The sequence below is a fragment of the Apostichopus japonicus genome, chromosome 7, assembly GCF_037975245.1.
Source record: "Apostichopus japonicus isolate 1M-3 chromosome 7, ASM3797524v1, whole genome shotgun sequence".
Classification (NCBI taxonomy): Eukaryota; Metazoa; Echinodermata; class Holothuroidea; order Aspidochirotida; family Stichopodidae; genus Apostichopus; species Apostichopus japonicus.
The window spans coordinates 12,509,053-12,534,674 of record NC_092567.1 but is presented as its reverse complement, the minus strand read 5'-3'; the positions used below and the strand labels follow the sequence as shown (position 1 = coordinate 12,534,674).

The window sequence follows — 25,622 nt, the reverse complement described above, 5'->3', positions numbered from 1 at the left end:
CAGCACTGCTTATAGAAGATGTTTACCAATTATGCATATTAACGTTTCAGTCCTGTCAGTATATTCAGAGCTCAATGTAAATTACGTTATGAGATAATACCTCCCTGCGTCCCCCCTTCCCCTCAAGTAGCGAATCAGATTTTCTATTTCTTATATGTAAGTGTGCAGTCTGTTTGTTACAACAAATCTCATCGAAAATAAAACATTTGATCATTACAGCGAGTCTAATTCAGCTGTGATATTCCTTACTAACCTCACGAGACTGTGTTTTTTTTTCTAGACCTTCTCCGATTCTGTGCTGCATCCTGACAAAAAAGAAAAGAAAAGAAATTCCATTTTTCCATTCTAACAGGATGATTCGAGAGAAAGCTTCGGATTACCTTCATTGCCTTCTTCAAACTATTGTCCGATCTTCTTCTTACTTACAAGAGTTTGTAGGGAGTATCCTAACTTTGTTATATTTCAATACACTTTTTGATGTAAAACGTTCAACTATTGGGTATGCAATTTACTACAACTGCTATTACAGAAAAATAGTGATGGCCATTACTTGTAACAGACTCCCGCCAGAGGTACAGGTAGTAATGCATCTCCAGATCGATTCAGTGAATAAATAAAGCTTTTGTTTTGTTTAGCCAGACGCCCTCTATTTACATAGTAGTAGAAGTAGTAACGGGAATGGATTTCTGTACTGATCTCATTTTGACATTTAATTTATTGCTATGAAATATTCAGTATAATTCATCGTATTAATTTGAAATATTGTTGACATTTTGATCTCAGTTGATACTAATGATTTAATTATACACTACATGTGTTCCCTCTGACTGATGGGTGTAATGACTAGATGTTATGTAATATGTGTGTTGTCTCTACTCTTCAACATTAAAGGTATCAATATGTGACAAAAGGAGAAACCAAACATTAGTTTTAACGTATATACAGAGATTCTAAACAACTCAGCAGAGAGTCGATTTGTGAGAACTTTATAAAAGTTGAGCGACTTAAACAGATTACCATATAATAACACAAAACACCACCCAACTTAATATTTTCGGACAGCGTTCAATATCTGATTTACTCCATGAATAGTAAATTTAACTCTATTGCACATTTTATGACAGTTATGTCAACTGAGATAACATCATAAGCTTCAAATGCTCAACAGAATATCTCATCCTCGTATAATATGAGCGCTGAGATAACATCTGAGGCTCATCAATATAAATGACTGGACTTTCAAGTCTAATATACAGACCATTAGTTCAGTTCCTTCAATGTAAACCAAAACTCAGTGTGAAACATAACAATGACAAATTGTACTGGATGTCATTCAGAGATGTTATGTTGTTTATATCAAGTTATGTTAATGTTTATATTGAATATTTAAAAATTAAATGCCGAGTATTGGAAAATAAAATGGAATGATGCCTTACTTTTGACATTTTGTTGGAAATGTTGAGGAGTCACCTCACATCCACGTAAGTTCATCTTTATTAAATACCTACGCCGTTGCTATCATGTCGGTTTGGTCTAAAGAGACCCTCATTGTAACTTACCTGATGCACGTGATCCCTCAGATACTAAAACATTAATATTTTATATTGTTTCTAATTTCCTAATATTTGGTATAACAATTAACAGCTTGGTTTGCTTACATTCCGCAGTGAATGGTTTCTACTTCGAGTTAGTCATTTCATGCCACAGTAGACGCTCTAGTATCACAATGAATATTAATGATGATATAACTCAACGAATACCCTCGCAGCCCAGTAATCTGGGTACTCACAATACCAATAGAGCGGACTAGTTTATCTCTTCAATTTCATTAATTAATGTGTTCCTGTTTGACGGGTATGTGATGATGCTTACATGCACACTTTATTGCTACGTTTACCGAATTTATGTGAGAAGCTCAGCTCCTCCTTAGCCATTCCCAACCCTTCCCCGACCTTGGAGAATGATTCTAATGACCTCATATTATCAAAGAATACCGGAGTAGAGAATACCTGAGTAGAGATTTTTGGGAGATTTGAGTATAGACTTTTAGAATTAGCAGTTTTATTTGTGTGTAGAGAAATTTGTTACACTATGGTAACACTGTTGAATCGTCTTCTGACATTTAATAATGTGTATATATATATATTTTTTTTATTTAACAAACATTCCTTTCACAGTCAATAACCTGTGAAAAGTTGCTTCGCGAAGAAATGAAAGAACAGAGGATTTACTATAAGAAAATTAAAAATTGTTTCTTTGATACGTTTTGAACATAGTAACGAATAATGATAGCCTATGCACATCAGCAGAGTGAAATGAAATAATCACTAAGCATTCAGTGGTGGGGGGGGGGGGGGGGAGTGGTTGGCAGCTGAATTTTAATAATTATGTTTTTAGATTGTAACACACCAGAACATCTGACTAACCCATCTAGTATTTAAATGTCTATCCGTTTTTTTTTTTACAATTTCTCTGAGTTGTGCGCAGAAGGAAGAATATTTAGGCCGCATCCAAACTTGACATTGAGAACAGTGCTATCATCATTACGAGATATAAACTTGTAACTGCCCTATCTGAATTCCCTGTTGAATACACGACAATTATAAATCTTTCCCCCTGATAAGAAACAAAGTCTAATACTCTTTCTTTTAATTTCCGTTTCATATTAATTAATACCTCTTTGTCTGTTATTAAAGTTACCGTTAACAATTAACAGACACAATAATCTATGTCTTTCTTACCTCTCCTCTAAGTAGATTGCCCTTGAAGTCACAGGCCTGAAAGGAAAAGAAATATTATATTCATGAGATTTTGAAATTGAATTTCAGAAAAATATAACATGGCGAAGCAAAAACTAAATAAGTTAGAATGATATATCTTCAGAAATATCACAGTAAACTATTCCTGGCAGGTAAACGCACATCTACATTGAACACCCTAAAGTCAATAAAGGAGACAGACTTGTCATTGTAAGATACACGGACTTAATAACATGAATATCAACATCAGCTTTAAAGGGAAGACATAGTTAGTTTTAAACCCGTCATCAAACACTGAGTGACGTCATTAAACACCGAGTGACGTCATAATGATGAACTTCTCACGAGAAGGGAAAAGAGGTCAGTATTCAAAGATAGACCCCAGAACATCGTGGTTTGATCGATGTAATGGCAAATATAAAGCAAATATTGTTTAGCCCACAAAGCATCATATTAGTTACCCCCTTCACCCCCCCCCCACAACCCCATCGCATCTCCATTCGTCTTAGATATTCTGTTTATATAGTATTGCTGATCGTGAAGAGAAATCCATGACAGTTAAGGCAATTCAGTTGTATGATGAACACATACATTTCGAGACACAAGTGGAGAATTAAATAGACTAGTCTAGATCTGTTAATATTGAAAACAAAATCATGCAATATAATAAACCCTGCACAGATTGCTTATTTCTAAATTTACCTTGTTCGTGTATGTTTAATTGATAGTTTGTACATGTGCACATAATCAGTTTTCCAATAGTTCACTCTTTCTGGCAATGAACATTTAGACCAGGAAGCGGCGGCCTGTAAATTTAGGAATATTTAGAGTGACTTTATGTAACCGATACGCCCTGTGTGTCTGTTAGATTAGTATTAGCAGTAAACGCGTGAGCTCGTCATTGCTGTGTCTCTATGTATTGGCTGGATTTGGTTTGGGTTGCTCATATACTCTATGGAACTCTGTTCAGACTCGAAAGTACCATACTCGAACCAAGTGATCTCGGACTCGGCTCGGGGATAAGGAATAATTTGACTCTACCACATCAGAGTGATTCTCATTCTATAAGATACAGACATATTGAATGGTTCTGATGGAAAGAGTATTAACAACAATAGGTACCATGTGAGGATACAAGGCCCGGATGTTGCATTATATTATCGTCAGCACTTCAATATAATTATGAAGATACAACATTAGTCAATTTGCCGGGTGCACAATTTTACAAAATCAACCACATTACCAGGTACTTTGAACACCCCCCCCCTCTCCTTCCACTCGGGCCCAAGGTCCTACGAGGTAATGTTAAATATATATATATATTTAGCAGTTATTCAAAAGACAAAATCTACAATTATTTTAAAACCACTATAACTTCAGATTCACTGTTGACTTTTTTGTATCAAAATGCTGCTGCTTACTCATAGTACTGTACATACAGAAAATGGTACAAAACGACGTTTCTTGAAAATGAAATAAGAACCTTAAATTTAATCTTTTAGTTAAACTTTTTAAGTAGTCACCTCTCCTTTAATATTCCTAGTAAGTTAAAGTACATCAAGTTGATGAAACTTACCTAAAATCCATTTGTTTCTTAGTTTCAAGTTAAACTCAGATACATCCTTTCACATATAGGCTTGCTAGGACCCACACATTCATATCAGTCACGAATATATATATATATACATTAATCTAAATAAATAATGAAATGTAATCAATATGGATCCCTTAAATCCTATTACAACTCAAAGTACCAGAACTGAGTCACATTTAATGATTGTTGTATTGGACATGTTGTATGGGACAAACTATTTTCTCAATCTAATTAAACGATAAATACCTCACTAGTATAGGTAGCAGTCATGTGGTTGTAACAACATACCTAGATCTCTTAGTTTGTTTCAGGAGTATCCAGTTATGTGTGATTATTATATGGATTGGTCAACCTATTACGTAGCATGCAGCTTTATTTAATTTTATCAAAACGTTTACGCATTGACTTAATTCTCAACATTAGTTGAGTTAAACATTAAGAAAGTATAGAAATCAACTTAGAATAAGTTTTTAGGAGTCATATTCCACATACATCTGTTCCTAATACAAACTTCTAAATTTTCCCCACCTCCATCCTGTGCATTTGACCAATTCGCAAAGTACCATAGAAATGGTTACATTTAGTTTGATCAGTAATTACATGAATCAAGACCAACAATTTAAAGTAATATATCTGTTAGTGTTAAAGTGATGCATGGAAGACCCACGTCTCACACCATCAGAAACAACTAAAAAACCTAAACATGACTAGTTTAAACCAGGGAGCTACGGAAGCGTAGAAGGAACATGGTGATGAAAGAAAACAAACTCGTCAAAACGACAAAATTATTAAATTTGCCGAGATGCAACAAGACGTCAAAATGACAAAAATCTGAAAATTGACGTTTTGGCGAGATACAGTAACTCATCAAAACGTCAATTTTCAAAATTTTGTCATTTTGACGACTTATTGTGCAGTATCTCGGCAAAATGTCAATTTTCAGAACTTTTGTTATTTTGACGAGTTGTTAGACTCGGCAAAACGTCAATTTTCTGAATTTTGTCATTTTGACGAGTTTTATTCTCTTTCATCACCATGGCCCTTCTACGCTTTCGTAGGGAGCTGCTACACTAAGATAAATGGTCAGTTAAACGGACTGTTACGACTGTTGTTATGTGTTATGATGAAAAATTACAAAGAAATGACAAGAACATACCTGTTCAATATGATTTATAACATTCTACTGTTTCATCTCAGAATGAACGTGAAGTTTATTGGATGCAAATTCACAACCTCGAATAATAATAAAACAGCATGTGTCAAAAACGATTGTACAATATATAGCAAACCTGTCCAAAAGTCAATCTTTTAGCTATAACTATATGTTTGCAATATCAAACTGACATGGACATTGTACGGGTGTGTCAATATAGAACTGAACGCTGAATGATATTATTTAGATCATGTTTGCACGCAGGATTCCATTGGATCTCTCCACAACCCCCATACCCCTCCCCTTACCCCCTTGGAAGTAGGAGCGGGTAGGTGTCTGAAAGTTCTTTCTTTACATGGAAACTTCAAATATTACCAGCAACACGTAACCTTTATAGATAATGTATCACTATATTGATTTATTTTTACTGACTGGGAACTGAAAACAGTGCTAGGGCAGCATAACGCAAACAAGCTGACCAGATTTGCATTATGAGCAATAGCTGAATGAAAGGTGATGAAACTCTTTACCTGCCATTGACCGGTTTGTAGATTTAGACGACGAGACCTGCCAAAGTCGATTTTATTCCAAACTGATGAAAAACATAAAAGAGAGATATGTAAATGATAAGTGCATACTAAATCATTGTTGGTCTGGAATGAAATCATAAACATTATATTCACGAGATTTATGTTGGCTCTCAATGATAACTTCATATTAGCTAAGTAATCAATCTAGTTGATTCCTTAAGTTTGATCTTATTAGTTTACTATCATGATCATATCAGTAATATAGCTGATCAGCTAACAACCCTTATATATTAGTAAGACTACCGATCAGTTTACTATCATTATCATCTCGGTTGTATACCTGATCAGTTTACAACTATTATGGGATTAGTTATAACATTAATTAATTAAGTTAGAATTAATTAAGTTAGAATTGTTATCATCTCATTAACATATCTGATCAATTATACAATTATCCTATATGAAAGCATATGCTCCCTTTCAAATAGAATATTGGACTAAATTAAGAAACCAAATTAGGATAGTCGAGAATTCGATGCTCAGATTAAAACTAATAATCCATGAGACGATGAACGGATCAGAGAACAATAAACATCAGTGACGTCATCACAAATCACGAGAGCCATACTTAAACACTGCTAAAAAAAAAAATTGTCAAAAGAAGAAAAGGGAATTTGTTTAATAGAAATTTAAAGTTATATTATGTACGTAAAAGAATAAACAAAACATTTTCATAACAACGTAAACAGTCTCTATGTTGAAGGACTGCTGGATCTAAGTGCATTCCAGTTCGGTAAAGGAAGGTTGTTTGTGTTACACTCAGGGTTCTTTTGTTTAATATTCTTCAAACTGTACTAAGGATAAAGCATATGTGTAGGAACACGGTGCAGATGACCACGGATACCTCACTTTGCAAAGTGGATATGAATGAGGAGGGTGGGGTGGTGTGAAGGGGGGGGGGAATAATATGTTATGAGAGTGTCCGAAAATGAAAATACAAATTTAAGTTTGATACACTTAGTTACTAGCCCAAATATCAACGTTTCCGAAAACTAATTAAGTACTGCACAAATTTATGTTACTTTGACCTCATATTTTATGAATCTCTCTCTCTAAGCTGTTATCACGAGATAATTTAGTAACTATTATCGGGGTAAATGCGTTGTTTACACTAACTACTTCTATCTTTGAGATTGATCAATGATGACATCATCAGCAGTGACGTCACTCCACCATGAACAATGGGAATCTCGATGTGTCCTTTAAACGCAGAACAGTGAAAGAGCGTACAATGTGTACGAGTCTGAGAAATAATATTGAGGGGTGGAGATAGCTTTGTGTGTATTAACATAACTATTGATTAAATAAAATAATGAATTTAGGTAGAATCTCAGTATAGATGAGTTATTCTACAGAGAAATGAAACATTTGATTGCTCTGTCGTGGTTTGTCTTTCAGAACATCAATAAGGCCGTGACAAAGCTACAACACAAACTAAACAGAAATATCAGCAGCAATTGTATACAATTACAATACTTGTTGAATTGAAATAAAACATACCATTGCAACAATTCTTTGTTTCTGTTTGTTTACATTTTCTGATTCCGGATTTTGAATGCGAGCCGATACTTTTGCAGCCGATCTTAGAAATGTATTATAGTTGCATTGCGCACTCTATAAAATAATAACCCGTTTTACCGGTTGAGATCTACCCATCTGCTATAGCTAACTGCACGTCCCTATCTATGTTTACGGTTAAGATTCGGTAACAATACTGGTGACGATATGACAAATGCTCCTTTACATTAAACTCAAGAAACACGTATCTAATTTAAATAACCACGATAATTCCTTTTTTCACAAGAGACTACCATAGCCTGCAGCATGTGATAATTAACATGATCCGAGCGAAGGATGAAAACTTTCTCTTGAGCATTATTTTTATTTAATGAGTAAGAACATTCTAGGCCAGAGTCGGTTACCTGGGTACCCGACCGAACATTCGTGTACCCGAATCGAAAACACACAGAACGGGTACCCGTTTTCTGAGGGGGGGGGGGGCGGATGGGATCTCGTAACTGCTACGGGAGTGCTTTCATGATTTCATGTTTTGATTATTCAAGACACGCGAATGCGGAAGATTAATTTAATGAAATAACTTTCTTGTAGTATAGATAGTTGTTTTAATTGCTTACTATTTCCAGTTTTAGCCATTCGTAATGGTTCTTTTTCCTGTGTGGATAAAATCACTCAACACTGAACACGAAAATATTATACCGGTGAAAACTACTCAAAATTGAAATCTTTAATCCATCGCAGCAGCAACTGTGTACGTACGATATTATATTACCTCTTTAAAACATAGCACATACTTTCCAAACAATTGGTAATAATATCTAATTGAAAATTGTATACATGGCTACTTTTTTTGTATGTGCGTGTGTGTAAAACACGATGTGGTGTTAGGCTAGCATGTGGTCGAAGATAGCAGTTATAATGAACGTATTCCATGCATAGTTTAGTTCCAGCCAACTGCCTTACAATTTGAGCAAATAAGCAGATTCTTAGGCTAGATTTCCTCATTGACTTAGGCTGGTGGTTGACTACCATGTGGTCAAAGATAGCAGCACTATGAAAGTTTTCGGTGAATATTTTAGTACCAGCTAACTGCGACACAATTTAAGCGAATAAACAGATGGTTAGGCTAGATTTCCATGTTGACTCTTTGTGATTTTAGGCTACCATGTGGTCGGAGATTTGTGGGGATTTTACGCAAACATAGTTTGTCGAGTGCACGTGTCTTTGATGTCATCAAGCAGCTAACTCTGGTAGTCCATAGCAAGTGCTTTCCTCTCATAGTTGTGGCTACTGTATACGTTCGTGCATGCGTAAATATTGGAATTCTCAAAATTGCTATATTTTTTTATTCACTTATTAATAGAAGGAAAGACTGGCAAGGAAATTTATGGGATGTTGAGATGGTTTATAGACGGGATAACAAAGCAAAAATAATCGCACTTTTACTAAACGTTTATTCCAATGCGAATGTTTTAGCGATGAATCGCGCTACACGGTCACAGCCGTTATGTATGTTTAATCCACGTTGAGAGCTGAAATTTATTACGGGAAATCCCGTCTAGGCAACTTTTGACATGCGGGATTTGAAATCAAATTGTGTGAATCGCACATTCCCGCGGCTCATGCGAACCCTGGATCGTAGTCAAAGAAACAGTCGCAAATATGTTTTTGCAAGGTTTTTTCTATATTTTATGTCCATTATATTATTTATTATACATCAAAAGATGAAACTCCAGTTGTTCGTAACAACAGGAGTATCGCTTGAAAACGTGTATTTCGGAGATGTAATGTAAGGTGGCATAGTGATCTTCCATTTATGTACATTTTACATTGTGTTTGGCTAATGACGTACACAACATTAAAGTAAGTGTCACGAACGACTTTATTCATTGTACGTGTATTCAGTATATGCTGGTCAGGGTGATAAGTAGGTCACACGTCGTGACTGACAACTTGTGCGTTTTTTTCTCGAAGCGACCAGAAATGATGGCGCTATTCGGTATTAGCGATCACAAATTTCCAGAATATACGGGAAGTTATTTTTAGCAGGTGACCGGATATCGTCGACCAATGAACGTTGAACTATCAGTCGTATCTTCGAGACATGGATGATTCTCGATGTTTTTCCGTCAGGATTCCTGGAAAAGAACTTTCGGGAGATTAAACCCGGCTATATATAAGAAGAGATATTTTCGGTGATTTAGGAGTTTAGTTTTCCGATCTATTGTGAAAAGAAATTCATCTGAGATAAAAGATTAATAATCGAGGGGACGGACGGAGGAACCGGTGGACTGTTTGTTTATTAGATTGGTGCGTCGTTTAACCGGGACAGGCGTGACTTCGGCAGAGTTTTTTCGGAGTTCACCCAGGAGGAAGCCATCCTTGGGATACAAACGTTGAGTCGAATTGGACCAGCGGGGAACGGTTTTGCTCCTGACCAAGTCACGGGATACCAGCCTACGAGGGAGAATCCCGACATCGTTGTTGGTGACGCAAGGAGGTCAGAACAGCTACGAAAGGAACCGAGAGCCGGCACGCGCCGCGTAAGATAAGTTAAGTAATCTTTTAAAAATTTAACGGCCGTATAATATTGTAAAATCTGTCTGTAATATTCCAAATTTCTAGTACCAATAATCCTTGTACAAATCAGTAGAGATCGTATCATTGTAAATATATCGTTTTTGTTAACTTTCAGAAACATCTCAGTAGTCTTTTGGTCCTTTGAGTTTACTTCCCTGAAATCTATCTAAAATTGTATTTTTATCGGCTTTGAAGGCCAAAGGAAAAACCCGGGGTCGCAACAGAGGGGGCGCTAGAAGGTGCCATTTTGTACGCACATATACTGTAGCTTCTTAGTCAAATCACCCCACCCCCACCATAAAAAAGAGATACCATAACAATTAACTTGTAAATATCACATGATCAAGAAGCGCGGCGTAAAATATGAGTACCCCCCTCCTGCACTCGAACATTCAGCTGTATTCGTTTCTTCCTAGTAATGCGTTCGGTTAGTTTTAACTAAAATATTAAGTAAAAACTTCGACAGATAACACGTGTAAAATGAAATCAAGTATACTTCGTTACCTCATAAAGTAAATAATACCGATGTAAAACTGTACTGAATCGATACACAATATGTAATATTGATGGCTTGAAAATTAAACTAGTAATCATCTATAGATGTGATAAGCATATAAAGCCTGTTTTATGCACATTTCGCTTTGTATGCAGATTTACAGACCAAACATGTAAATTATATATTTTTCTTTGATAATTTAATGTTATTAAAGGGTGTGATGCGAAGTCCCCTGAAGCTGCAGAACTTTAAGATAGGGTTGTCAGGAAGAAGATTAACCGCAAAATTGTACAGAACGTTTCTGAGAGCTCAAGCAGGGTCGAGGGGCTTACTTTGGAATATATTTCAAGCCCTGGCTGGTTCCACTAGGGGAAGCCCCCTGAAGTTTTGGCATTTGGTGATATCCCTTGTTCTCTCGCATAGCGAGTTTAAAGTACTAAAACACAAAACAGATGTAATCAATAAATGATAGTTATCTTTAATTTATTCCAAGCAGGCTGGTGGGAATCCGCTGGACTTAAGCTGCACCCTTTGAAGGTATTTTTCGTTCTCTTTAAGAAATTTGGAAACACAGAAATCTATCTATGAGAAGAACTCAATTTTCAGCGGATAGTATTGTTATGCCCCGTTCTGGGGGGGGGGGGGGTGTGGTCAGGGAGACGAAGCCTTTGGAAGTAGCTTCATTCTTTTAGCCAAATATTATCCAAATCTGTGGAAATATAGACGTATGGGAGTAACAGACAGACCGATTCAGTTTTCTTTTCTTCGTTATTGTATTATAACTGTACTTTTGTAAGTATATAACTAAAACAACTCACATTTTATTTCTAGTATTTTTTTTCAAGACAAATCATGCATGGATGTTAATGTTTGCCAATACATGTATATTGTACTCTTTTCAAGCGCCGATCAAGGGGGTAATGGGGTGTTTCCCCAGCCCCCCACCCCACCACCACGCATTTAAAATTAACTTAAAATAGTTAAAATACAATGTTGCATTAGACTTAGGTATTGGACATAAGTCAAGTCATATAAGTCTTACCATGCCTCAGAAGGTATCATTTGAAGTCTAAAATTCTCATTTTTCTGGGGAAAAAAGTTGATGTGTTTTAATTTGTGTTTTTAAGGGGGGGGGGGGTTGACAGACTCCGAGGGGCACAACATTACTTCAAAACCTTACACAATCATTGTCGCTGTGTAATTAAGTTTCCCAAAGAGTATGATACCACTACTTTTTGGAAAGAAATTTAAAGCATCAATTGATGTAATGGCTGCTCACAAAACATCTTATAGTGCAATGATCTCGAAAAAGCGAAATGAAAGGAACATGACTTATCTCTTAAATCAGCTAAGCCTAGCAATATTAGTTGTTACATTTCTATTTATTCAGTTCGTTGTTTACTATCACAAGACTCTGTTCTGGGTGTCTCCTTCATATACACTGGCAACCATATGTTGCTGATTCATTACTCTCTTGTATGTGAATCAACAACAATCAACAAGTCAAAAGAAATTCATATAGTTGGTAAAGCCTTAATTAAATTAAGAAATGTTAAGTGTGTCCATTGTGACGTCATTGTGACAATACCTTTCACATTTCTTGATTTCAAGGATGGTGGAATGGATCCAACCGGAATAGTGTCTGGCAGATCGTACCAATTAAACCTATGGAGAGAAGTAGAGTAATCATCGTGTAAGATGTAGAAGACGTAGAGGAATGTCCTCCTAATCAGGTTTATTGTTAACTAAATCAATGAAGATAAACGAAGTAGACAATAAATAACAAGGAAATAAATCACATCTGATTGATCATTATCATCAGAATTAATTATGATCACAAGTCTTGTGTTTCAACGATTCTAAGAAAAATAAATTAGAATGGATATAGATAAAAATTATGATAGTTGGAACTGCTGTATGTAAATTATATCCGGTTGATAATAATTGTGAAAAGTATAGCCGTCCACATTATCAGAATTGGCTACATTGTTTATATGTTTAACTTTACAATTAGTATAAAGTTGTTCAAGCATATATAGAAATACAACATTGTAAACAACAATCAGAGTAGTACAGGTTCCTTGTAACAAATGCTCGAATCACGTGGTTTACATCGTATGTTACTTTCGGTAAATTAATTTATCTTATAGTTCGTCTTTGTGAATCCTTCTCAATATATATGAGAGCTAAAATGTCTTTGATTGTTAGAGGTCACTGGTAAAATATAAAATCTTAAATCTAAAAATTATGAATCTTAAAGATTAAATATTGTTTTTGAATCTTAAAATAGTTTAAGATGCTACATATTAAATGTTAACTTAATGGATGTATGACAAACCTGCAAACACTTGTACTGAAACGGAGAAAGAATTCAAAGGAGGGGGATAGGGGGGTCGAGGACTTAGCAACATTATTTAATGGGTGCAACAACTGGTCCTCCCGGGTTATATTGCACTAGAAAGAACACAAAATGTTACTATTACATCAAAGATGCAGATATAACAAAGTTATCTACGTATTTATTCAATATCAACCTTCAATAATGTTATCACATTGTACGAGTTGTTATTTTGTCATTGATCCAAATCAAATTGTACAAAATTATAACATATTTTGTGGAGTTGATAAGAGTTTCCTTAACCACTATCAATTTTTCGTATTTAACTATGTTCTCAATGAGCTGAATGTGTCCAAAATATCCGACCTTCTTGATAACAATGAGTTGTTACAACTTCCTGTACTTTATTAAGAACTACACTAATACGATTTTCTTTGATTCGCAAAAGAAAAGTTTTATAGAATATGTTTTTAGAATAGTTTTAGAATATGGAGGCACAAACACTGAGGGGCAGGGAAGAATGTGACTTTGATTTTACGCAAGAAACCACTAGACTGTCAAATTATCTGAAACCTCTCAAAATTAATACTCTGTGCATTATTTTCCACCAATTCCAGTATTTGAATGTTTTCAACAAAAGTTGTCTTTATATCATTACTTTTGAACTGCATATTTTATCATTAATAATTTGAAGCCAAATAGTAATCTTTTAGACATGAAAGCACTTGTTACAAAAACACAACAAGAGGGCACTTTAAATTACAAAGTAACTGGTAAGTTCCATTAACAAAGGGAAGCCACTTTTCAGGGTATCCAGAAGATAAGAGGAGCATGCTCACTATCAACTTCCCCCACCCCCACGCCCACTCTCTGTCACGGCTCCGTCGCCGCTGACACGGTAAACGGACGGTTTCATCGCAAACAATTGCAGTCAAGTTTACACAAAGTGCCTTCATACTGGTAACTTGACCTACAAATAAATACACCAAAGATATATGGATCGTGTTGTGGGGAGTTTACAACTCTGGTTTTTACCTCTTTTTCAGCAATGTAGTTTGGTTTTGTTTGGTCATATCTTTCTAAATATTATTATTTTCTGGCAAAACCATCAAATTTAGACCACAAACAGATCTTGCAAGGGGCCGATATGAATTAACCGGGCTGGTGCTAGGGGTAGATGGAGGACCGGTGTGAAACCTTGAACCTTTGTGGTAGCATATGATTATTCATAATGATTGTTATGATTGCTATGAGTTTGGTGAAATACATACATTATTAAGGAGAAATGCATTATAGTATCACCCTCCCCGTACATTATGGCGACTCATCAAGCCAAGCACTATTTCAGTCTGTCTCAACTAAACCAAATGCCGATACCTTAATACTGAAACCAGTACAGTATGTATTATGTGAAATGAATATTTGACAGCCCTGCTAATATGTTGTTCACTTGGAGTTTGGCGAGCATGAAATGAAATTATCTGGTTTAACCGGTAACAGATAGTGCAAATAACCAATTAATATGTTCAAGTCTAGCTCAATATCGTCCTACCTTATACCTGCATTGTACATCTCTATGTAAGACACCATTCCGGCCAATGGAAAGAAAATATATAAGTTGCGTACCTTGTATCAAATTAGCATAATAAACGTATATTTACTGAACTGTTGCAATATTTACTTTCATGTCAATGGTTAAATTTATAATCGTTTGTTTTCTGTATCTATTCATTGACTGGTTGCAAGATTCGCTTTGGAATATTTCATTAATATTTTATATACTGTAAGGGCTAAAGCGGACATAACAACTCGATGTACACATGTAGTCAATATAACGTAAGTATTGCTGAACTTTAAATTATGTATATTGCTACAGCATTGAAAACTATGTATTTAAGGTTATATTTTAAGAAAAGGGGTCTCCCCGTTTAGACCCTTCCCAACGGACGCAAGTCATATTTGGAACCCCCTCCCTACCTCCCCCTTCTTCCCAAATATAAAAATGGGACAGAAAGTAGACACTATAATGGTGCTGCGAAAAGTCATATCAATGTAAACAAAACTTAAGTTTTCTGGCTATTGACAAAAGACGAACCTTTTCCCTCACATCAATGAGGCTGGTAATGTGACTGGTTGAAATATCAATAAAGTAAAATATAAATGATGTTAATGTTTTAAGTATAAACTTGGGAAAAACAACCAATATCGGTAAGAAGTATATTACAAAGCGTTGGGAATTCATTTCAGTCTTTGTATCAATGTCGAGAGAGAAAACTGGACATTTTTCGAAAAGTACTATTTTAGTATAGTTTGCGTGAAAGATGGAAAGGTCTGGTCGATACAGTATAGCCTTTCATCAAGTTAAGCCGTCATGGTCTTAGTTTAATTGGATCATAATTCTCGGCTTCTTCACACCCTATTTTAAATTTATCTTACAAAATTACATTGTTTTATATTAAATAATGCGCAACTTTAGACCTAAACTGAGGTGAGCGTGCATCGGAGTGGCGAGTGGCAGTTTCATGCACATACATATTCCCCTTTAATGATGTTATGGTAGTAAAAAATACAATTTAACTTCATAATTATCTCCATTAGAATTATTTATCTTCTTTTTTTATATCTTTTATTTATGAACTTATTTTGAGTAACTATTTATTATAATGCGACAATGAAAACTGTTTTATTGGTTGCTCGTATAAATCCCAGTTTAACTAGAGAGTACAGTATTATAGTCTGATCACAATGTGTTGGGTTTTTAAGTAAAGATTTATATGTTTTTGCTATTTTATTGCCATCATTTTACTTCTTTTTTAGTACTAACGATTTTCAATCTCTTTCGTTGAAACAAAATCTTAAATGGATTGTACATTATTGAAAAAGTTTCAGCTTGAGAAGTCACATTTATTACTTACAAACTCAAAACACTATTTTAAAATGTTCATTTAACTCTTTACATTTTTTAAATTCAAACTACTTGCGTAAATGTATTTGGTTTTGTCCTAATAAACATTCCTGTTATTCTAAAACTTAATTCTTACTAAAATGTTAACAATAAACTGAACAAAGAACGTTTTAAACATACCCCACCCTACACCACTTTCTTACCAGCACCCTCTTAAAATATTCTCTATTAATCCATTATATGTTGTTTTATTTCACAACATCCTACATAATTCCTTTTACGATGACCTAATTATTGAAATAATCCAACTAAACTAATTAAATTTAATCCAGACATTAAAATACAGCAGACTTTACATTCTCTATTGTTTGTTTAATATTGATAACTTTTATTAATTAAATTAATTCCCAGTTTTATTGTTATGATGATTCTAGCATCTACACCGGAATACTTACTGCAGCTTCGTCAAGATTGTACACTGTGAGGAGTAAGACAAGATGGCCGCCCACTCTTCATTAGTTAGTTTCCTGTCTCCCTCACCGATCCACAGTTTCTGGAGAGAACTCAGGATAGAGAGAGAGAGACCAGACTGAAGGATAAGGTTCAGACCAGACTCATCAACTCTAGGAGAGCAGGACTGTAGCAACACACAGGAGATAGGAATCTAGAATGAAAGAATAGAGTTACTGATAATAGAGTAGATAGAGATAAATATATTTGATTTGATAAGGATTACAATAATTATTATGATATTATAAATAATAAAAATAACGAAACAAAGAAAAAGGCAAATAAAGCGATAAACTAAGACATTTAGGTCGTGTTTATTTGAGAAAAAAAAGGAATAAATAAATGAAAAGGAAACAAGGAATTGATTTTAAAGGTCAAGTTACACGTAGACTTGACTTTACATAATATTAAACTTAACAATTCTTACATTAAGAAAAACCCAACACCGCGATTTTTTTCCGTCTCCAAAGGGGTAGAAATCGGTAAAAAGTACTATTACGTAATAGATTCAGTGACGTCACGGGGGTAGCGCAGAAGAGTACAAACTGTATATGTTCTGCGCAGTGCATTGGGTATGTAGAAATCTCAAACTTCTCGAAAATATTACCTTTTTTCAGCAGTCTGTTACAAGAAAGTTAAGATTTGGATGAAGATGAAAAATCACAAATTGATACATAAGACATCGAACAAAACATCTAGTGACATCTTTTTTTCATAAATTCCTTGCATTTTCTTCCTATCAAGCAACATAAACTTCGCAAAAATCGGCTAGATTGACTCGTTCAGGGAAAGTCGAAAACAAATGACGTCATTTGTTTACCAAGTCGAAAGTGCATGATATCGTCGCATGGAACTGCTTAATGCTACTACATACAGTTTCTATACACGCACTGTAGTACGCATATATACACAGCACAGCATACACAGCATAGCTTATACATATCGCGAAATGGCTGCCGGTGGCATTGACACACAGTATTCAGATAGCAATTGATAGCGAAGAAGGCAGGGAAATGGAGGACATGGTCGACGATCGTGGGGAAGTTTTTCCCTACATGTTCGAACCGGAGACCAGCGAAGAGGAAGCGGGATCGGACAGCGATGTCGAAATTGATCGTCTTGGTGGAACACAATGGTAACGTTACGCCTAGCGTTCTATACTGTATATGATAGTTGTGTTACTAAGTTAGGCCTAGAACCGATAAATGTTTCCTAACTTTGCTCATACTCTTAGCTAGCCAATTTGTTGATGGCCCAGCAAAATTAACATGAGAGTGGGGTTGAGTTAAGTTAAGGAAGTTACTATTTACCTTAAAAGTTGTGGCAGCACATGCCCCAGGAACATTTCACACAGACATATTTCATTTGGTTAGTAGATTGAAGGAGCCAACTGGAAGGGTGCACAACAAATTCAGGGGTGGTCTATTTTTAATTTCCTAGCATTTGTAGTGGCAAATTAGTGAAGTTACCACAAATCAGGGAAAGGGTGGAGGAGGGAGAAGGTGGCACCTCACACCAGCTTTTCGTCATTTCCGCTTAAGCTAATTTCATAACCAGATTTTCTCAATCTAGGGAATGGATTCAGAAGTGGGAAAAAGAGTTGGAAACGAGGCAACATCGGCCTGTTTTTTTCTATTTTGACATGTTAGTATGCCCCAATAATTGAGGCCGGTAAAAAGTCATTGAAAATTGGCTCTTTAGCATTTGAACTGGTTTGTATTGTTTACAGGTGTCATTGTGGCCAGTGTGCAGCTGTGATGCCTACAGCAAGGGAGTGTAGATGCTGCAGGGAAATAGAAAAAGTAAGGAATGTGATGGATGAAGGTGCTACGTGCATCACCTTACACCCAGGTTTTGAAGCTGTGTGCCTGAACCCATGGGTGCAACAGACAGCCTACTACGTGTACCGTCAACAGTATGGTGGCCGTGCACATGAAAATAGCATCCATGAGTAAGTAGAGAATACATTATTTTTGTTGTATACCTTTATTCAATGCTCTGACCTGCTGTTGAATGATGTAACAATACCGAGGGTGTGCTTGTATTCATAGTTTAGTTTTGTTGTGAAGGATAAGATATAGATTAGATCAAGAAAATGTGTGCACCATGTTCAAAACCTGCTTCTGATTAGGACATTTTGTGCAAAAACAAAAACTGGTGCTATATCCTTGAGGTTAACCCTTATCATGCTGACTGACATAGTAGTCATTAACACTGAGCCACGGAACCAAATGCCACACAAAACATGTCCAGTATGCTTGGGCATGATCCATTTACAAATTTGAGTCACCGAGATTCAGTGATCAGTTTGTGTAAATTCCATAGCTAGGCCTAAACTTTGGGGGAGGCAGATTTAGGGGCCAATCAAAATTCTGGAAATCATATGGAGATTTATTTTAAAATTGACGTCCCCAGATGGCTACCAAGTTTTTGTGTGTCTTCATCTTTCATAGCTGGTTTTTATATGACTATTTTACAGGAAATACAGACACACAGCATACAGACAACTTGTACGGATGTGCTGGCAGTTTTTAGGGAAGGAGGTTTGTGTTGTTCTCCCATCCTGTGCAGTAAGGAGGATTCGAGCAGCTTTTCCATCTGAACAGTATGAAGGGTTGAAATTACCAAGACTGTGAGAATGTGGACTTTGTATGCCAAGTCAAACTATCATTTCTGCAAAGTTTAATGAAACAGGGTTCAGTCCTGTCTGTTTTGTGGCTGAATGGTGAACATTTTGGAATTCCAGGATACATTTTCTGGTTCATGGTATTAACTTCAATCTTGGATGAAATTTTACATTTTCAAGTTTGGGAAGTACATAACAGTAATAAATAATAAAAACTCAAGTTAATTTTTTTTTATGTATTCTCTCTTGTAACAAAAGCTGTAACTTTTAGTAGCCTGCCAACAAAATCTGGATGATTGAAATCTCAAATATACTAGGTTAAAATAGAAGAACAGTTTAAATAAAGTAGCCTAAACCACTATGTCAATGGGATCTGGAGAGCTCAGGCTTTCATTTTAATAAAAGTGTAATGAAAATCAATCTGAAATTGTTCATTAATCCATGGAATATCAAGGTGACTTGATCATAAATGGGACAAAAAAAAAATCACATTTTATCCCATGCGGGGAACAAACAGCAAATTTCTGTCAATCCATTTCGAGAAACAAAAAATTGGCAACATGTTTGAAACACCAAATATTAAGTCAGCATGAATTTGATATTTATGAAGTCTAAGCTCTCTAGAGAGGAATACTTGTCTTTGGAACTTTTGTTTAAATATAATGTAGCGACTTGTTAATTAACACTACCTTGCAGCTGTACCAAAACAATATGTGAACAGACAATTTACAATGTCGATTGCTCCCCACTACAATGAAACAAAATTAGAAATTGGGAGGCCATCAACCACTTCAGCAAAGCTTTTGAAATCTGCTTCGCGGTTGTTTTATGGCATGCTCATTGTTTGGATGAACACAGGAGCTTGCAAGTGGTGGTGGCTCTTTTCTGACAGGAACAGGACACTCCTCTCCCAGAGTTCCACTTCTGCAAAAGTTGTGCAAGCAGTCAAAAAGTTCCCATACGTAATCTGTAGAACAGTAAAGATATGAAGAATAATAGTTCATAAAAACATACCATTTAGATAGAGGCATTCCAATCACTCCATTTCGGTCAAAAGTCATGGCACAATGCACAGTTGACAGTCAAGTCTTTGGATGCCCAACTAAGGCGACAGCTGATACACCTCGATTGGTGTGGATACATGGGTCAGGTTTTACCTGACAACTTGTGCCTGAACAATTCCAATATATTTTTGACTGATTACAACAAAAACCATACACCTGTTTGTGCACCTAATATTATGGATTATGTAATCTTCAGGAGGATGTGTAGTCATTGTCTCAGTAGATTAACCAATGTTTATGTAGTAAATGTAAACATGTGGACAGAGTAACATCCTGTCCCATCCCCTTGTAATCCATGGTAAAAGAGTGTATAGGACATGGTTTCCCAAACCTGGGGTCGCGACCCCAACTGGGGTCGCGAAGCAATTCTTGTGGGGTCGCAGGCTTGTTTCAAAATATTAAAAAAAATCCGAGGGTACCCAAAATTTACCCGAATTTGAACGTTCGCAGTCAAAATCCTACAAAATTCACCCTGAAAACTCATATTTAGGGTTTTATTAGCGGCCGTTCTAGCGTTTTTCCTGAGTGAATCTGGCGTTTTTTGCTCAATTGTCGCTGGCCACCCTGCTTCTGTATATTCACTATATTGTTTTCACATACAACTACAGTACTGTACTACAGGTACATGTGGGCCTGCACAACTTCATTATTCCGGAGACACAAACTTGGGGTCGCGCTCGGATGGCGCTACATGAAATGGGGTCCCCGCCTTGAAAAGTTTGGGAACCACTGGTATAGGATGTAACTTTCACCATTTGTATTCAGTAGCAGATATCCAGCCAAGTGAAGATATAATATACTCTGTTAAATCTAACTACTTGTTTGTGCCTTTATTTCTTGTTCACATACCGCTGTGCCAACTCTACCAGATACAGCATGTATACGCTAATTGAAGTAAAGACTGATGGCCTCACCACACATTCCAGACTGCCCCACAGTGTTGGTGTCAAAATTAATAATGATCCTCTTTCCAGAAAGTGATAGCACCAATTGATTTGCCAGACTAATCTACTATCAATCTTGAAAATTGCCTTGAAGCGTCATCTTTGTCATGTTCAGATTCATCAGATGAGTGAACTGATGGAGTGTAGTCCGGACTACTTGGCGGTTTTTCGGTGTATCCCGATGAGGATGCCACAGCAGCAGACGGACCATCATTGCCACTGTGAGATGGCCCTGGTTGCATTGATGGTGTTTTTGTCTCTGTTGGTCCAGTCAGCAACTTCAATGGTGGTAGGGGGACCAGTGAACACTGGACTTCTACATGTGTTACATTCACTGAAAATTAGAATAAACGCTTATTATACCACACACATACAGTAGGCTGCTCTTGAACAGGGGTCAGCTGCCTAGATGGTTCACTTGTCTTTTCTCAAGGAGAGCATATCCTCCTACATTATGTGGCTGCAAAAATATGGGCCACTCACACCATGAGCATTGCAAATGACGAACAGCTTGGTTTCATATAGTATAACTACAATCTCCCTTCTCTCAGTAACTATAGATGTAGCCTATATATTTTCCTGTGAAGCCATCAGGCATAGCCTCCTCAACCATTCTCGTCAGGCAGGAGGATATGATGGATAAAATACAATGTATGTTATCCCCTAGTCAGCCTGCCCCGGTGTGCAGTTTTAATTGCTATTTTGCTTTCAACAAGTACTGTTTCTAAAATTTTGGCCCCTGTACTCACTTCTGCTATAGAATACTCTATAGATGTATGAAAGTTTTCCATTCTTCCTTGTATTACCCTAGTTTACACTTCTCCACCACATTTCCACCCCCACCTCCCCCCATCCATCACTCTATTTATTCCTATTTATGGGGACCTTTTGGGCGTAATACTGCTGCCTCCTTTTTGTCTGGTAGCTTGCCCCCCATTTACATGCCTCGATGTTTTACTGGTGGAGATTCCTAGTATCCCGTTCAAAACTGACTACTTAAATCTTTAATGCCTGTCACCACCCTCCCATCACCCATTTCCCAACTGTTTTTCGGTAATTACAAGCACATGTATAAGATCATGCTACCTTTAGATGGAGATGTACATTCTGCAAAATCTTGTCTTTGCATTTTCACTGCAGTTGGTTGGGGAACAGCTTCTAGATTAATCTAAGTAGTAAAAATTGGGAAAGAAAATAACAAGGAAGTTATGAAAGTGCATTTAAAAAAGCAGTTTGATTATTTTTGAAAGCATGTGCACCTGTCACAAGCGTTTCCTCTTGTAACAAAAATTGCAGCCCTACCACCAAAAATGGCAAAATACAAGGATGTCATTTACTGTGCAACATATGAGCCATGACTCTGAGTATGAAGATAGGTGGGAGCACATTATTGGGCAAAATGACATGTAAACATCTGATGCTTGTCATTCTGGATTCTTCATGATGTACCACTTATCAAATGCTTTAGTAAGCCCTAGCCTACGCCTCACTTTATCGTCGCCATACCTAATTTAGGGCCTAACTACCTGAACGAAATTATAAGAATTAACCTACTGTAATAATACTAAGTTAGTCCTTGTAGTAGGCTTAGGCCAGAAAATACACTTACTCTTTTCCGATCCAGCTTCGCAACTACTGGGCTACTTGTTTCTATATCTCCTCGAGATTTGAAGAAACTTTCTCCAAATAGAGAAGTAACGGCATTGTCTTGTAGAGGGCGAGCTGTTGGTGTTCCAAATCCAAGTTGCGCGGATAGGCGATAGGAAACGAAACTTTAACTAGTGAAGTGCGCACTGCACACATAAGATTCGCTCGAAGGTCCAAGCCAATCTTTACTTAGGCAGCTAGGCTGGCTGAGTGCACTGGTACTAAGCTATCGCTGTATACAGTGTTTGACGAACACGAAACTTTCTTGTACTGTTGTGCACCCATTCTCATATATTTTGTTTACTGTCCGTGACATATTGTTTACGGCTTTGATCTCGGTAAGCATATTAGGCCTACTTAGTTTTGGTAACATTGGCGGTTCCCCCGTGACGTCATTATCTTACGGAATTAGCTTGGTTATTAACTTAATTAAAACAGCAAAGAAACAATCGTGGAACTCCAAATTTGGAGTATAGGGTTTTGATATGTAGCTTCTCAATTTGTGCAAGTTTGAAAGGAATCTATTACGTGTCACTTGACCTTTACAGGGGAGTCAAATACAAACAGAAATAAATGGATTCGATTAGAGGTAATAAAATCGGTAATGTAGGATTAAAGGATTAGTTTTGTTGTTTTACGATAACATGATGAATTAAAGGTTTTATATTAAGTAAGGTTTTATCAAATTAGAATCTATGATGAAATGAATAGAATGAAGCAAGTTTAATTTATTAATTAACTGGAAACAAATCTCAAAGACGGGTTGAGAATTTTACAAAAATTGGCTAATCAATATTTGAGATTATACTTTTGAAGGAAAATATTGATGTAATAGGTTGTGTTTTTATTTAGAACTTTCATTTGGAAATTGTAATTTTGAATGTGAATGTCACTAATATAATATGATTTATGAAAAGGAAGCCTTTATTTCAAATATTGCAATGGTATTAATAAAGTTTAAGGATTTTTTTCAGAATTATATTTAAATAAATAAGTTGTTACTGATAATTTAGATGCAATTTCGAGAAGCAGATGCAGATCAAATTCATGTTTCAAGAGAGAAAGGGTGATGAGGCTTAAATTAATATTTTAATTACCGAATTATTTAATTATTGAACTTTATTTACTTCCAGTTAATAGGATTGTTTAAATGATGTATATCTGTGTTTAGATCTCTTTCCTCTAAAAGCTAATAAATTTTAATTAAATAACATCATATGGAAGTTACCGATAGTCTCCTGAACTATCAACTTCATCCCTGAGTTACGGTTTGAGTGTAACTTAACTTCTAGTGCATTTCTTCGAAATATTACATTTTTCTTTCTATGTGTTTGTAGTTATTCCTAAATTGGGTAATGTTTATGATTTTAACTTTCTAAAATTAATCGGTCTTTCAACTATATAACACCATCCGCTTTTAACATTTTCTTTACAAATATTATTGTTATCTTTGAAACATTTCCTATGCTTGGGGGTTTAATTATACAAATTAATTACTACGTTTCAGTTTAATCGGGTTGATGGGATCTTTATTGTAATATCTTCTGTTATGATGGAGTTCAGCGGGTGCAAACAGTTAGCAGACAAATGTAGATTAACAAACACAAGAGATAGATCAAGTGTTTTATGGGAAGATGGCGCCCTTTTAACGCTAAGGGACGGTCAGAGCTATACGGCTCTGATTAACGTCTGCTATAGATTGTTGCAGGGTAAAACAAGTGGCTCACTTTCAATGTTAAAACCATTTTACTTTTTAAATTTCAAATGACCATAGCTCTGATGGTTGGAAAATTACTTCAGACAGCCTGTTCAGTCAAAACTGCAGGTTTCTTACATAACTGGCTGAACGATTGAGTTAGTTAGGTCATTACAATAATCATTGTGGAATGTTATAGATTGGCACAAGTATGAAAGCCCATACGGCTATGTTATGTACGATTAGGCACGAGTTGGACCATTCCTTTGTGATTTAAGATGTTTGGAAGGGATAACAAAATCCTACATTTTGTTTAGGAATAATTTTGCTTAGCTATAATGCAGTAATTGTTCTCGAAGTATAGCTTAGACATCAGCTTACCGAGAAAGTTAGGCGCTGGCTTATTCTTCGCTTAATTTAAGAACCTTAAACAGAACTCAGTTCCCGATTGCTTTTAATCAATTCTTTTATAGTAAAGATATGCTTTAACTTGGGCATTTCTGAAAATCAGCCAACAGTTAGGCTAAGATCTTTATTATTTATTACTAAGATTCATCGCTAAGCATGTCCTCTTTAAATTCTAAGTAGTACTTCTAGATTTAATTGACAATATTTGAGATGACTAAAACGCAGAAAGCGCGGAAACGAGGGGAATTTGTCAAAAGATGGTGACGAAGTCTTTTGGGCGGATTTCAGCCTATATGCGCCAGGGTTGCTGGTTTTAAGCTACTTCACTGAATGTAGGTCGAAACGCCGAAATCTTAAAGTTTACAATGGATGAGTTAGATTATTTTGTCAAGGGAGGTAGTTTTGTGAGCGCTTTTCAGCCAATTTTCGCAAGGAGGTGTGGGAAAGGGCTTTTTATTTTTTTACTAAATGCAAATCGAAATCGCGGAAATGTTTTTTACACGATGAATGACGAAACTCGATGATTTTGTCGAGGGAGGTGAACAGTTTTTGGCGCGTTTCAGCCATTATGTGCCAGGAAAGGGTGGGGGAGCGCTGGGGTTATATTTTTGTTTTCACTAAAGGCAGGTAAAAAACGAGGTTTTTTTCATAATGGCGGAAAGTCTCTTAACGCAGGGAAAGTGAACACATATTTAAGGCATATTTAAGCAAATATTATACAAGAATTGGTTCGGTTTGAAGCTTCTTTTCCTCACGAAATGCAGGCCGAAAACACGAAAAAAAAATTATATTAA

The 25,622-nt window shown here is 36.1% G+C and overlaps 2 protein-coding genes and 1 long non-coding RNA gene across 3 annotated transcripts in view; 1 reads left to right on the top strand and 2 right to left on the bottom strand.

Annotated features, from left to right (window-relative positions):
• Positions 1 to 276: 276 nt before the first annotated feature.
• The window catches only part of LOC139970206 (uncharacterized), a 29,905-nt gene continuing 4,559 nt past the window's right edge, over positions 277 to 25,622 (bottom strand). Inside the window, exons 3-8 of the mRNA XM_071975845.1 lie at positions 16,389 to 16,597; positions 12,279 to 12,355; positions 6,037 to 6,098; positions 2,742 to 2,777; positions 1,898 to 2,009; positions 277 to 305 (exon numbers count right to left, since the gene is read on the bottom strand). Of these exons, the coding sequence (XP_071831946.1) occupies positions 277 to 305; positions 1,898 to 2,009; positions 2,742 to 2,777; positions 6,037 to 6,098; positions 12,279 to 12,355; positions 16,389 to 16,597 (525 nt within the window). The remainder of the gene's footprint in view (positions 306 to 1,897; positions 2,010 to 2,741; positions 2,778 to 6,036; positions 6,099 to 12,278; positions 12,356 to 16,388; positions 16,598 to 25,622) is intronic.
• On the top strand, positions 17,755 to 19,595 carry LOC139970163 (uncharacterized). The gene is made up of 2 exons (XM_071975803.1): positions 17,755 to 18,394; positions 18,923 to 19,595. Exons 1-2 carry the CDS (start codon positions 18,201 to 18,203, stop codon positions 19,077 to 19,079), a joined length of 351 nt encoding a protein of 116 aa, XP_071831904.1. The 5' UTR covers positions 17,755 to 18,200; the 3' UTR covers positions 19,080 to 19,595.
• Positions 19,933 to 22,523, bottom strand: LOC139969346 (uncharacterized). Its single transcript, XR_011793696.1, has 3 exons — positions 22,164 to 22,523; positions 21,165 to 21,411; positions 19,933 to 20,036 (listed from the first exon to the last, which is right to left on the bottom strand). It is a non-coding gene; the product is annotated as an uncharacterized lncRNA (long non-coding RNA).

Excerpts from the sequence above, each read along its gene's own strand:
- LOC139970163 (XM_071975803.1), top strand. The coding sequence starts at position 18,201 with ATGCCTACAGCAAGGGAGTGTAGATGCTGCAGGGAAATAGAAAAAGTA. Across the intron at positions 18,395-18,922 it reads CATGAAAATAGCATCCATGA|GAAATACAGACACACAGCAT; the intron begins GTAAGTAGAGAA and ends ACTATTTTACAG.